We start from the raw sequence: 15,114 nt of genomic DNA, 5'->3' as shown, positions 1-15,114 counted from the left end.
ATACAAAACAACAATTCTCGATACGAAAGAATATGGGGGGCATTTAACACTTATTTGGTTACTACATGATTCCATATGTTATTTCATAATGTTGATGTCTTCACTATTATTCTACAATGTAGAACATAGTAAAAATAAAGAAAAACCTTTGAATGAGTAGGTGTGTCAACTTTGGACTGGTTGAGTGTGTGTGTGTGGGATGCAGGCATTCTGACCCCTTGACTTTTTTCACATTTTGCTACGTTACAGCCTTTTTCTAAAATGGATGAAATTGATGAGGGGGGCAAAAAACAATCTACACACAGTACCCTATAATGACAAAACAAAAACTTTTAATTCATTTGTAAAAATATTTTTGCAAATGTATTCAAATGTAATACTGAAATATCACATTTACATAAGTATTCAGACCCTTTACGCAGTACTTTGTTGAAGCACCTTTGGCAGCAATTACAGCCTCTCGTATTCTTGGATATGACGCCACAAGCTTGGCACACCTGTATTTGGGGAGTCTCTCCCGTTCTTCTCTGCAGCTCCTCCCAAGCTCTGTCAGGTTGACTGGGGAGTGATGCTGCCCAGCTATTTTCAGGTTTTTCCAGGGATGTTAGATCAGGTTGAATTCCGGGCTCTGGCTGGCCCACTCGAGGACTTTCAGAGACTGGTCCCGAAGCTACTCCTGCGTTGTCTTGGCTGTGTGCTCAGGGTCGTTGTCCTGTTGGATGGTGAACCTTCGTCCCAGTCTGAGAACCTGCTCCAGAGTGCTCAGGACTTCATCAAAGATCTCTGTACTTTTCTCCATTCATCTTCCCCGCGATCCTGACTAGTCTCCCAGTCCATGCCGCTGAAAAACATCCCCACAGCATGATGCTGCCACCCATGCTTCACTGTAGGGATGGTGCCAGGTTTCCTCCAGACATGACGCTTGACATTCAGGCCAAAGAGTTCAATCTTGGTTTCATCAGACCAGATAATCTTGTTTCTCATTGTCTGAGAGTCCTTTAGGTGCCTTTTGGCAAACTCCAAGCGAGGGTGTGTCATGTGCCTTTTTAATGAGTGGCTTCTGTCTGGCCACTCTACCATAAAGGCCTGATTGGTGGAGTGCTGATGAGATGGTTGTACTTCTGGAACGTTCTCCCATCTCGCTCTGTCAGTGAGCATCGTGTTCTTGGTCACCTCCCTGACCAAGGCCCTTCTCCCCCGATTGCTCGGTTTGGCTGGGCAACCAGTTCTAGGAAGTGTCTTGGTGTTTCCAAACTTCTTTCATTTAAGAATGATGGAGGGCACTGTGTTCTTGGGGACCTTCAATGCTGCATAGATTGTTTTTGCTACCATTCTTCAGATCTGTACCTCGACATAATCCTGTCTCGGAGCTCTACGGCCAATTTGTTTGACCTCATGGCTTGGTTTTTGCTCTGACATGCACGGTCATCTGTGGGACCTTAAATAGACAGGTGTGTGCCTTTCCAAATCATGTCCAATCAATTGAATTTACCACCGGTGGCAACTTTGTAGAAACATCTCACGGATGATCAATGGAAACAGAATGCACTTGAGCTCAATTTTGAGTCTCATAGCAAAGGGTCTGAATACTTATGTAAAAGTATTTGTTAATTTTTGCAAATCTATTCAAAATAATCAAACCTGTTCTCGCTTTGTCATTATGGGGTGTTGTGTGTAGATTGCTGAGAAATGTTTTATTTAGTCCATTTTAGAATGCGTCTAACATAATGTGGAAAAGTCAAGGGGTCTGAATACTTTCCCAAGGCACTGTGTGTGTATATATATATATATCTCTCTCTCTCTCTGAATGTCCCACAGTGTCTCTGACCTACATGAATGTTACTGTCTCTAGTAATATTGGCCTTGTAATTTAGTGTTTTGTCATTATTCTTTTTGTCATTAAAAGTACCATTTGGTTGTTGTGGTGTTACATTATTGGTGCTAATCACATATCAGCCTCCAGTTATAGGTTATGCAGATAGAGCCTGATTTGTTACTGTCAATGCATTTCCTATGAATGTGGAAATGTTCGTCGTAATAAGCAGCTTAGGAATCTATTGTGCATGTAGCCAAGTGGTTGTGAGGTCAGAGCCTGGCGGTGATACTGGGAATCAAATATCAGTCATTTAAAGGATCTTTCTTCTGAGATGCCTGTCCGTACAATAACGATTAGCATGTAAGGCTGTGATTAGTAAGGAGAAGTGTTAAGAGTCTGAGGTGGCCCGCTAAGGGACTGAATGGGGAACTGAGCCTTGGGCTTCTGTAGTGGAAATATACAGGGGGGCCAGCTGCCAGGGAACACTAGAAAAAGGAGCCAGTCAAGACAGTCAGGCGTCCATATATTAAATGTGTGTGTACACTCTCGCTTAACACTGTGGAATCTTAAAATCATCTCCCCTTCCTTTCTTCCTCTTTCGATCTTCTACCTTTGCTTTTCCTCGCTCTGTTCCCCCAATCCCCTTGCTCTCTCTCTCTCCATCTGCTTTCTCTTAACCTTCTCTTTCTCCATTTAACAAAAAGGGGGGTCAGCCTTTATTTCGCTCTGCTTGGGTAGCCAAGCCGTTGAGCCACTTCCTCTTAACTGATGTGCCTCTCAACCAATCACAAAGGCTGCATAGAGGGCTGTTTGAATGTGAATGATGCTGTGACACATTTAGCATTCCCTCCATGGCAGAAAGGCTAAGCACAGGGGAACGTTCCCAGGGTCTGCTAGCCTTCACCCTGGGACAACCGTTTGACAACACTAGGCACCATTCAGACGGATTGGCGGTCAATGCCAGCTGACAGTGCCTTAACCTGGCCCTGTGTCAATGTTATCGCCCCCTCAGTAACACACACAACCATACATTCAGACACACACACAACCAGACATTGACACACACCAGCATGAGGATACAGTCTCCTGGGAACGAGGAGGTTCACGTTAAACCACAACACATAATCCTGGCCACGGATGACGACATTTCAGACAGGCTTTTTGTCTCCCCCTGTCAACTCCTGCTTCTACACTCTATTTGCTTCAAGTTTTAGTTATTTTCATAAAGTTCCAACTCTTTTCTGTGCCCTCAAAAAATGTAGTTTATTATTCTTCCAGCAGCACTCATCCTGGAGCTTAAGTTGATATAGTGAGTGTATTTCTGCTCATAAATTGAGCAATAGGTAAAGACTGCATAATACCCAGGCAGCCAGTCTATTGGAACAGTGGAAATGGGTCAACGGTTCACTGTAAGGAATCTTACCCCCTCTTTGAGGACCCCCTCCGCTCTAAATCTATTCAACCACCACTGTATCAAATTCAGACTGCTCCCTGTACAATGTGGCTCCTATTTAAAATGCACTGACTCAACTTCCCCTGTGGCTGCCTTTTGTTGCCTGTGTGCGCGAACAGGGCTCCCCATTCAGACTGGTGGCAGGGCTGGGTTTGTGTCCCTGGCTGGGGGGAGGCTTCTAGACCTAACAGTCTCCCCATACCCTCAGCGATCTCACTGGCCTAGTGTCATCCCCTGGACTTCTGCAAGAGAGAAGAAAGGAGGGGGCAGGGAGGGAAAGTGAGGAGTCGTCGTCGTCCCCCCCCTCTRGTCTCTCAGCTGCTGTTTTCATTTAGTGTTGACTTCTGGACGCTGAGGTCCCTGTGTTGTCATTCTGAGCAGACTGTTGGTTACATTGGCAGCTTCTAATAGCCCCAGTTTTAGCATAAGTGTAGTTATTCCTATTTCTTAACTAGACTCGTTTTATGGTCCACACAGTGAAAGTAACCATCTCGACCTCTCTCTCGGTCTCTTTCTACCAGGCGTTTGGGAATGCCAAGACGGCCCACAACAACAACTCCAGCCGCTTTGGGAAGTTCATCCAGGTCAACTACTTGGAGAGCGGGGTGGTGAGAGGGTGAGTACTGACCGTTGGCCCACACTGTGTGTTGTGATGACACAGTCGATCCTCTTGTCTCTGTCTGTCTGAGTAACCCTGTAAACACATACTACATTCCTCCTGTCTGAATGTTCCTGAGTATGTATGTAAAACTTTAAAACACACACACCCACACCATACTCTGCCCCTTCAACACGAACAACATCCTCATCAGCACACTCACACCGGCTCTCAAAGGCAGCCACAAGGCAGTTACCGTTGAAATTCAGTAGAACTGTAATGTGACTAGCAGAAACCTCCATGACAGCAGACAGCGGCTGTTACTTCCATCATACACGTCTCACTAGCCTTGTATGGTATTAGTTGTGTCTTAGGTTGTTTCTGTTTGAAGCCTGGCCCAAGTTAAAGCAGAGCCTCCTTCCTCTCTCTGCCTGCAGTCTCTCTGGTTACCGCCTGCGTCACACACTGCTCTGCTCTGTCATTTCCTCTCTAACAGAGGTGCTGCTCCCAAACGTTTCAGTGAAGATATTACAAACGCTACACCATGCCCATAGACGTTAGTTTCTTCTCCGCAATGCGTCTGAATCTCCCTACGGTTTTTAGAACAAAAACACATTCTAACCATTCTGATTGGTCCCTGAGACCAGTGGGTTGAGCCAGAAAGCACGTTGGTAAAGCGGTGTTTTGAAAATTCATCATTGGCTTTGATACAGTGATTGGTTAGAGATGATCCAATCACTGACTTTGTTTTGTACAACGCCACTCATTTGACCTAGTCACCTAGTTTTATTCGTCATATGTACGTGATACGGATGATCCAACGAAATGCTTACTTGCATGTTTCTTCTTGACAATGCAAAACCAATAAGAAATTATAAATGTTAAGAATAGGATCAAAGTAATTAGCTCAGAATAAAGATTTTAGCGTAAGTATAATACAAGGCACCATTTTATAGTCCAATATTTACACTTGTATTGGGGAAGGGGGTGAATGGGGGGGGCAGTGCATAAACTGAGCAGTATAATAAGAGTCTGGTAGCAGCAGGTGTGTGTGTGTGTGTGGCATGAATGTATGTCTATGTAGATGTGTGCTAAGGTGTGGAGAATCAGAGCAGGTTGTCAGTTCAAGTGTTCAGCAGTCTGATGGCTTGTAGATACCAACAGGCCCTGAGACGGTTTCAGACCTCCTGCTCCGATACAGTCTGCCTGCCGGTAAGGAAGAGAACAGCACGTGTATGGGGTCCTTGATGCTGCATGCCAGTGATGTACTGGGCCTTGCGTTCGTGGACCAAGCAAATCCCGTACCAGGCAATGATGCAAACGGTCATGGCGCGGCGGTAGTATTTGGAGAGGACCCAGGGGCGGTATGTCAAATTTCGTGCAAAGTCACGCAGTCGTTGGTGTACATTGTACAGCAGAGGACTGAGGACACACCCCTGAGGGGCCCCTGTGTTAAGAGAGTGTGGAGGAGGTGTTGCGAATCCTCTCAGCCTGTGGTCTACCCGTCAGGAAGTCCAGGATCCAGTTGCAGAGGGTGGTGTCCAGACCCAGGGTTCTGAGCTTGGAGGTAACAACGATGTTGAATGCTGAACTGTAGTCAATGAACAGCATTCTCACACAGAAGTTATTGTGTTATGGCTGTGTGAATAGTGATAGAAATGGCATTTCCCGTGAATCTGTTGGCGCGGTAGGCAAATTAGTGGGTCCAGTGTGCCTGGCATGCTGTTCTTGTGTGCCATGACCAGCCTTTTGAAGTACTCCATAACGACGGGGTGATAGTCATTTGGGCATGTCACCTTTTCTTTCTTGGGCACTGGGACAATAGTGGTGGTCTTGAAACAGTTGGACTACAGCCTGGGACAGGGACAGGTTCAAGATGTCTGAGAAGATGCCCGCCAGCTGGTCAGCACACACTGAGGGGTGATAGTCATTTGGGCGTGTCACCTTTTTTGGCCAGGGATGCCACCTGGGCCGGCGGCTATGTGAACATTCAAGTCTTGAGTTTTCCTCACGTCGGCCTCTGAGCGCAAAAGCACCTGGTCGTCCGGAGCAGCGAGAGTCTTCCTGGATGGCTCGGTATTGTCTGCCTCGAAGTGAGCATAGAAAGTGTTGTGCTTCTGAGAGGGAGGCTTCGGTGGGCACCGCACAGCTGGATTTGCCCTTGTAGTCTGTGATAGTCTGTAGTCCTTGCCATATGTGACGCGAGTCTGAGTTCTCAAACATCAATTCAAGAGTCTGTATTGTCTTTTTGCGTCCCTAATGGATTTGCGAAGCTCATACCTGCTTTCCTTGTACGTGTTGCGCGCCATCAAGTCATCAGGGTTCATTCTGCTGACATTGAATGCTGCAGTACGGGCTCTCACCATTGTACGGATATCTCCGTTCATCCAGGGTTTTTGGTTGTGGCATGTCCGGATTGTTATTGTGGGTAAAACATCAATACATTTCCTAATGAAGCCTGTGACTGACAATGTCTATTCCTCAATGTAGATGGATGAGTCCTGGGTGGATTAATCTTTTGAACATAAATTATCTGTATTCTCAAAACAATCCTGCAGCACCACAAACGACGTCAACGATGGCAGTCTCAAACTGAAGTATGTAGCGAACATAGAGCAGCGGAATAATTTAGTTTGAGTTGTCAGGCAACCTAAAACAGGGACACATCGCTTTTTATTGAATTGCTTAGCTTGAGAGGGGTCAAAGTAATTGAATATCGATGGCTGAAATGTTGCCATTGAGACTTCAGTGGCTGAGCTGTAGTAGTGCTGGTTGAGCTTGTTATGCTTGTAGTAGAGGGTCTGTCAGTCAGAAGCCATTGATTACAGCTGGACAGTGCTGACATTCTGCTGAACAAAGGCTTGCTGTGCAGCAGTGTGTGGAGCAGCAAAGGAAAGAAGGTACTGTAGCGTAGTGATTTAAGAGTGTTGGGCCAGTAACCGGTTCAAATCCTGATCCGTCTAGGTGAAAAATCTGTCTTTGCCCTTGAGCATGGCACTTAACCCTAATTGCTCCTGTAAGTCGCTCTTGACAAGGGCCTCTGCTAAATGATTAAAACAGAAACCCTGGTTCTACCGCTCAGCGCCGAATTAGTCTGGGTGGCTCACTGGGTCTCACTAGCTTTCACTGCCTGGGATTTGGAGATTAGACTCTCACTGTGATACCTGGAGTGGCTTCTTAGTTTGAGGATCTATCCAATATCCATAGTCTGGTCTTGAACTGTGTGTGTCTGTCTGTCTGTATCGGTCATAGTGTGTCTGCATTGCATATGTACCTTAAGGATGAAGATAATATATTATAGGCAGCAGCCCCTTAGCTTGGTTGTGGTAATGCATTAGTGCACATTCTGGCCTGGCATTGCTTTCTATTAGATCAGCTCTATAAAGAGACAGAGGGCCAGTTAGTGAAGTTTCCATGCCCAGCACTGGGCACTCTGCCTGCCTGAGCTACTAGTGTTAACCCTTTCCACTCACAGCACCTGTCATCCTGTAAACAGTTGAAAATGCCAGATTGTCTTTGAGAAGTGCCTACATTGGAACACAGTGGCTGTACAGTAACATGCTATACATGTCAGAGCTCAGGTTTTCCGCTCCACAGCGCTGTATGGGTTTTGACTGACAGACATTATAAACTTGAGCACCGCGCACGTGACAGGAAGATGCCACAAGTGAGGAAAAGTAGCGCAATGCCCTGCTAATTGCGCTACTTTTTCTCATTTGTTATCCGAGTGTGGGGAAATGCTGTACGTCGAGAGGAGTCTGTGTTCCGAAAGACGAGGCGTTGAGGATTATAATAAATACCGTTTTGACGTCGTACAAGCAAAACCACACACCTAGAAGTCCAAATGTGCACTTCTCATTTCCATGTTTTGAAAACTCATGTCATTTACAGTATCAACCTTGATGATCACTATGTTTGCTCCACAGTTGCGAGGATGACATGCGTTATAGCCTGGGTTGTCCTGAACACAATGAGCCTTTGTTTGTTTGTATTGTGAAGAAAAGTAGCCGTGGAACACGCACGACTCCATTCTGTGCGGTGGACCAAAATTTACAATCGGTCTGAAGTGCCTTTTTGAAAGCCTAACACTATAAGATCGTATTTTATAACTTAGCTAGCCATGATGCCCACCGGACCCAGATTGAGATTTATAATTAAATGTTTTTTGGATTGCGTAAACAACGACAGTAATTGTGTGCCGGTGGGGATGCAGGGCTGTGTTCCAAACAAAACTATGCTTGCTTCACTTCCTCAACGGCAAAGCCAGAAGAGCTAAAAGCACCTTATAGTTGAAGGCTCTCTCCTTGAATCATAAGTGTATTGAAATGACGTAGGAACTGTGCCCAGTTTGGAGAGGTGTGTGGCCACTTGGTGACACCAGTTAGACCTCACTCAAACCCTTGTAATAGTTTTTTATTATCTTGCACCACCTACCTCAATTTCAATGAATACTCTTATGTTACTGACAAATGCTGTGAAAAGTACAGGAATGTAAAATCAAAATCAAGTGTAATATTTTAGACTGGTATGCTTTTTATAGTTATTCTGTTAGAAACATTTCAATTTGGCCCTATCCATATAGGCCAATTTCCACGAATGTAAGGGGTTAATATACACACATCACTCAGCCATCGCCCTCACACTCTATTTTTAGTGTGTCAACAAACAGGAAGATTAGCTTAATGTTTTCCTCGTGCCTGAAATTCAATTAGAGCAGTTTTAAACTCTTGCTCGTAGTCGCTATGTTGATGCACGTTAACATGACCATGCCACTATGCACCAGGCTAAGGCTGTCCATATCTGGACTCTTTGTTCAAGTCTTTATTGTTCCACTGACCATCTGCCTTTGCTTCCCCTCCTCCTCAGTCACTGCCATCCCGCTTTCACTTTTACGATCCATACACATGGACTCGCTCATGCACGCACGTACACACGAACACGAGACCCTCAATAGACACAGAGCCAAGTGAAAGGACCAGACTAACTCCAGTGTTACTTGATTGATGTTTTCATTCTCTCTCCCCTCTCCCCTTTCACCTCTCCCCTCTCCTCTCTCCCTCATTCTCAGGGCAATCGTGGAGAAATATCTCCTGGAGAAGTCTCGTCTGGTCTCCAGAGAAAAGAATGAGAGGTAAAGGGCAACAGCAGGGGTCATGATCTTTGAACCCCATTGACCTGTGGAGGCCCTCTGTACAAACAGAGGGAGGATCCCCTGGTTGCCTTTTTCATATTCAGTTAACATGCCATGTCCAAGGGTGAATTTCGGGCCTAGACACAGAGCTAACTTTTTACCCAGCCAGAATATGTGCCAAAGAGTTGCATCAATATGGGAACTGATACTAAAAATGAAATGTGTACTTTATTTACCTGTGACTAGCACCGTAATGGGGCGGCAGTGTAGCCTAGTGGTTAGAGCGTTGGACTAGTAACCGAAAGGTTGCAAGTTCGAATCCCCTACCTGACAAGGTACAAATCTATCGTTCTGCCCCTGAACAAGGCAGTTAACCCACTGTTCCTAGGTCGTCATTGATCATAAGAATTTGATCTTAACTGACTTGCCTAGTTAAATAAAGGTTAAAAAAAATTTTTTTAAGTGCTACTATTTCTACTACAAATGCCTTGGTTGGGGTTGGCATAGCCTATAAACAGAATGAACCCTTGTCACTAGATGTGTCTGAGTTGTAGTATTACAGGAGTTGTAGTATTATATGCATTATTATGAGCCGTCCTCCCCTCAGCACCCCCCAATGACACACTCATATACCAACACTTCTGTTTAAATGAGCTTCTGTTTTGATCACGTCTGTCTGCCTGTGTGTCTCTGTCTGCCTGTGTCTGTGATGTCAGCGAGACTCAGTAGTAAACATGGAAACTCATTACGCCCGTGTGGTTTTACAACAATGCAAGCTGACCGGCCACATGATGGCAAGACTGGAACAAGTGATAGCAGCATTCCCGCTCATTACTAGGCTGGCACGTTATAGACACAGTCAATGTTGGGTGGTGGAAACTAATATTACCACAGTGTTGACTTCTGATTGCTAGGAACACAAGTGTTTCGCTACACCCGCAGTGACATCTGCTAAATATGTGTATGTGACCAATAAAATGTGATTTATTTCACAATAAAAGAAGCACCTTTTTAAAATAAATTATTTATTTATTGCCACCTTAAAATATATCACCTTCACCAAATAACGAAAGCAAACTAATAATATAAGCCGAAAACCCCACTGTATCCACACAATTTCTTTTTTTTATTGAACATACTAAACATGGTTTTGTGTTCCTGTAGGAACTACCATGTGTTTTACTATCTGCTGGTGGGAGCGTCAGAGGAGGAGCGCAAGGAGTTCAAACTGCTGCAGCCTGAAGATTACCTCTACCTCAAGCAGGTAACACACACACACACACACACACACACCCACAGGAGGTTGGTGATACATTCATTGGGGAGGACAGGCAAGTGGTATTGGCTGGAGTGGAAAGGTATCAACATCAAACACATGGAAACCATGTGTTTGATGACATTCCATTCCCTCCGTTCCATACATTATTATGAGCCGTCCTCCCCTCAGCACCCCCCAATGACACACACACACACACACACTGGATTTACATAGTTAAACTACACTAGTAATGTTTTTCTTAGCACAGTACATGTATTTCTCTACCTCAAGCAGTATATGTCCAGTTACTGTATACACCACTACTAAATCTAGAGCCACATCCTCATTAGTTAGTTCCCTAGGTACCTCTATCTGGTTTTCTGCGGTGTTCTCTTCTGTACAGTACCTTTTATCGTCCTCTACCAGATGCCCTTAACTACATACAGTTGTCAGAAGTTTACAAACAATTAGGTTGGAGTCATTAACTTGTTTTTCAAACACTCCACAAATTTCTCGTTAACAAACTATAGTTTTGGCAAGTCGGTTAGGACATCTACTTTGTGCATGACACAAGCCGTTTTTCCAGCAATTGTTTACAGACAGATTATTTCACTTATAATTCACTGTATCACAATTCCAGTGGGTCAGAAGTTTACATATACTGAGTTGACTGTGCCTTTAAACAGCTTGGAAAATTCCAGAAAATGATGTCATGGCTTTAGAAGCTTCTGAGGCCTACCTTCAAATTCAGTGCCTCTTTGCTTGACATCATGGGAAAATCAAAAGTAATCAGCCAAGACCTCAGAAAAAAATGTGTAGACCTCCACAAGTCTGGTTCATCCTTGGGAGCAATTTCCAGACGCCTGAAGGTACCACATTCATCTGTACAAACAATAGTACGCCAGTATAAACACCATGGGACCACGCAGCCGTCATACCGCTCAGGAAGGAGAAGCGTTCTGTCTCCTTGAGATGAACGTACTTTGGTGCGAAAGTGCAAATCAATCCCAGAAGAACAGCAAAGGACCTTGTGAAGATGCTGGAAGAAATGGGTACAAAAGTATCTCTATCCACAGTAAAATTAGTCCTATAACGACATAACCTGAAAGGCAGCTCAGCAAGGAAGAAGCCACTGCTCCAAAACTGCCATAAAAAGTCAGACTACGGTTTGCAACTGCACATGGGGACAAATATCGTACTTTTTGGAGAAATGTCCTCTGGTCTGATGAAACAAAAATAGAACTGTTTGGCCATAATGACCATTGTTATGTTTGGATGAAAAATAGGGAGGCTTGCGAGCCGAAGAACACCATCCCAACCGTGAGGCACGGGGGTGGCAGCATCATGTTGTGGGGGTGCTTTGAAGCAGGAGGGACTGGTGCACAAAATAGATGGCATCATGAGTGAGGAAATTGTGGATATGTTGAAGCAACATCTCAAGACATCAGTCAGGAAGTTAAAGCTTGGTTGCAAATGGGTCTTCCAAATGGACAATGACCCCAAGCATACTTCCAAAGTTGTGGCAAAATGGCTTAAGGACAACAACGTCAAGGTATTGGAGTGGTCATTGCAAAGCCCTGACCTCAATCCTATAGAACATGAAAAGCGTGTGCGAGCAAGGAGGCCTACAAACCTGACTCGGTTTTACCAGCTCTGCCAGGAGGAATGTGCCAAAATTCACCCAACTTATTGTGGGAAGCTTGTGGAAGGCTACCCGAAACGTTTGACCCAGGTTAAACAATTTAAAGGCAATGCTACCAAATACTAATTGAGTGTATGTAAACTTCTGACCCACTGGGAATGTGATGAAAGAAATAAAAGCTGAAATAAATCATTCCCTACTATTATTCTGCCATTTCACATTCTTAAAATAAAGTGGTGATCCTAACTGACCTAAGACAGATAATGTTTACTCAGATTAAATGTCAGGAATTGTGAAACTGATTTGAAATGTATTTAGCCAAGGTGTATGTAAACTTCCGACTTCAACTGTATAATCCTTTGTACCTTGATTCTCATTCTATTCCTGGGTTCCGCATGTCTTAATAGTGTCTTTCCCTGTACTTGAACTGGCTCAAGGTAACATTTCCCATCTGATTCAGTGGTAGTAAACCTGGTATGCGGTGTCATTGTTATGCAGTGAATTGTCTGCATATGCTCTGTTCTCCTAGTTTCCTGCCCATATGTGCGCTGCATGTTAATGAACCGCTCTCGCTTTCCCCATTCTCCTGTCTCTGTGCAGCAAAACTTTAAGATCGAAGATGAGGAAGACCTGCGTCATGATTTTGAGAGGCTGCAGCAGGCCATGGAGATGGTGGGCTTCCTGTCTGCCACTAAGAAACAGTGAGTGAACATGCCATGGGCAGTCAATCTCCACTAATTCAAGGGCACCACACCCCATTTGATCCATGAAATGGCTTTCTAAAAGGCAAATGGGTCATATAGATTTGCATATGCTGTAGTTGGTTGGCGGTACTTGGATCCACTTGAATCTCCTGCCCAAACGTAGCCAGACAACCCTTTCCTCTGATGCAGTTGTTCCAGTAGTTGGCAGTAATGTGCATCCAATATGGCAGAAAAATATTAATACTGTAGAAGGAAGGCCTGTTCTATTCATTGTGGTTCTATGATAATGACACTTGTCTGTTTGCTGCAGGATCTTCTCTGTGCTGTCGGCCATCTTGTACCTGGGCAACGTGACGTACATGAAGACGTCTACAGGCCGAGATGAAGGACTGGACGTGGGACCACCCGAAGTCCTGGCTACCCTCTCAGACCTGCTCAAGGTAACAATGGCTCTGCTGTTCTCGTCTACACATCAATGAGCGAGTAGTCTTTACTCTGAGTCCTGGAGGGATGCAATATGTGTGGGAACACTGATTCAGCTAAAAAAAAAATATATATATATATTTTTTTTTGAATTGGGGCCTGCGCACTAAGCGTCTCAGTGTAGGAGTGCTGATCTAGGATCAGGCCCCATGTTAATTGTATGATCTAAAATGACAAACTGATCCCTGCTCCAAGGAGACAGTTAAAATGAGCCCAGGAGTGTTCGTGTTTCACTGAGACAAATGTAGTTGAGTTTAGAGCATTGTAAAAACCTGAACATGTGGCTGGTTATCCGTTTCATCCTAACTAACATCCCCAAACAGTGAGTGTTCTATTATTTTCCACTGATGATGCCTGGTTCTCCCCAATGATTATACAGGAAGCCTCCTCTCCACTAAATGTATGTATTTTTGGTCTGTCCCTAGTAATGTCGCAAGCTTTGAGAATTGTGAGTGTAATGTCATCTCTCTCTGTGTGACCTCCCAGGTGGAAGAGGAGTTGCTGGTCGAGGCACTAACTAAGAGGAAAACGGTGACAGTCAATGACAAGCTGATTCTGCCCTACAGCCACAGTGAGGTAGGCAACCATAGACTGATATTCAGGGACTATCATTATCTTGCTGGAATTATTCCCCAGGATAATTGTGTGTCATGTGTTGGTCTCCTCCTTTTCCCTGTGCGTCTGTCTACTCCCATTCACCCTTCTCTGTCTCTCTCCCATTTTGTCTCTCAGGCCATCACTGCGAGAGACTCCATGGCCAAGTCTCTGTACAGTGCACTGTTCAACTGGATTGTCCTGCGCATCAATCATGCACTGCTCAACAAGAAAGACATGGAGGAATCTGTCCCTGTGAGAGAGAGAGAGAGAACACACACACAACAGCACAGACCTAGGAATGCAGCTTAGAGTTCCCCTCTCCATGTTTCGTCATTGTCAAGGCCAGACATGTCGGCAGTTCCCCAGAAATAACTAGAAAAAAAGCTATTTTTACTACGCAAATAACTAGAAAAAATAATGAACTACCCAGAGCTCAAGTATGATATTGGTGACATTATTAGGCCATCTTACCTACGTTTCGAACTGACCTACTGTATGTATTTGTTCTGTTCCAGTGTTTGTCAATAGGGGTCCTGGACATATTTGGCTTTGAGGACTTTGAGACCAACAGCTTTGAGCAGTTCTGTATCAACTATGCAAACGAGCAGCTTCAGTATTACTTCAACCAGCATATCTTCAAACTTGAGCAGGTGGGTTGGCCCTGGGTGCGCCTCATTGAAATAGAATAACACAGATTCTATGGTGCCGTAAGGACAGCATAACAGCCCTGATCCTCTGTCTTTAGCTCTGACCGTGTTATTGGTCCGTTACAGGAGGAGTACCAGGCGGAGGGCATCACCTGGCACAACATAGACTACACAGACAACGTGGGCTGCATCCACCTCATCAGCAAGAAGCCCACTGGACTCCTGTACCTACTGGACGAGGAGAGCAAGTAAGGACTTCAAGTCTTTAAAAAATATATATATTCCAATAAAGAGATGGTGCACTTATATTCCATATGTTTTGCTTTTTAATTACTGCAACCTAAAGATAGTGTTCATTACTTTGCTATGATTGACAGTATATTTACATGTTAGATGAGATAAAAGTTAATGTGGTGAATCTATCACTTTATTCTCTTTCCCCCTTCACTCACTTTTTCTCTCCTCCTCTTGCTCTCCAGTTTCCCCCGTGCCACTGACGAGACCCTGCTGGCCAAGTTCAAGCAGCAGCACCAAGGGAAGAAGTACTTTGTGCCCACGCCTGTCATGGAGCCTGCCTTCGTCATCCGACACTTCGCTGGGAAGGTCAAGTACCAGATCAAGGTAGGGATGAATGAACATCCACCCCCAAACACAGTCACAGGTTCCCTGTTTACTGTAATGTACAGTTGAAGTCGGAAGTTTACAAACACCTTAGCCAAATACATTTAAACTGTTTTTCACAATTCCTGACATTTAATCCTAGTAAAAAATTCCCTGTCTTAGGT

The 15,114-nt window shown here is 44.6% G+C and overlaps 1 protein-coding gene across 1 annotated transcript in view; it reads left to right on the top strand.

Annotated features, from left to right (window-relative positions):
- The window catches only part of LOC111975928 (unconventional myosin-IXb), a 95,605-nt gene that overhangs the window by 49,696 nt on the left and 30,795 nt on the right, over positions 1–15,114 (top strand). The window contains exons 3-12 of the mRNA XM_070447716.1: positions 3,791–3,885; positions 8,936–8,998; positions 10,163–10,262; positions 12,499–12,599; positions 12,913–13,042; positions 13,572–13,661; positions 13,818–13,934; positions 14,198–14,332; positions 14,456–14,577; positions 14,809–14,990. Of these exons, the coding sequence (XP_070303817.1) occupies positions 3,791–3,885; positions 8,936–8,998; positions 10,163–10,262; positions 12,499–12,599; positions 12,913–13,042; positions 13,572–13,661; positions 13,818–13,934; positions 14,198–14,332; positions 14,456–14,577; positions 14,809–14,990 (1,135 nt within the window). The remainder of the gene's footprint in view (positions 1–3,790; positions 3,886–8,935; positions 8,999–10,162; positions 10,263–12,498; positions 12,600–12,912; positions 13,043–13,571; positions 13,662–13,817; positions 13,935–14,197; positions 14,333–14,455; positions 14,578–14,808; positions 14,991–15,114) is intronic.

Source organism: Salvelinus sp. IW2-2015, linkage group LG16, assembly GCF_002910315.2.
Source record: "Salvelinus sp. IW2-2015 linkage group LG16, ASM291031v2, whole genome shotgun sequence".
NCBI classification, from domain to species: domain Eukaryota; kingdom Metazoa; phylum Chordata; class Actinopteri; order Salmoniformes; family Salmonidae; genus Salvelinus; species Salvelinus sp. IW2-2015.
This window is presented reverse-complemented; position numbering and strand designations above follow the sequence as displayed.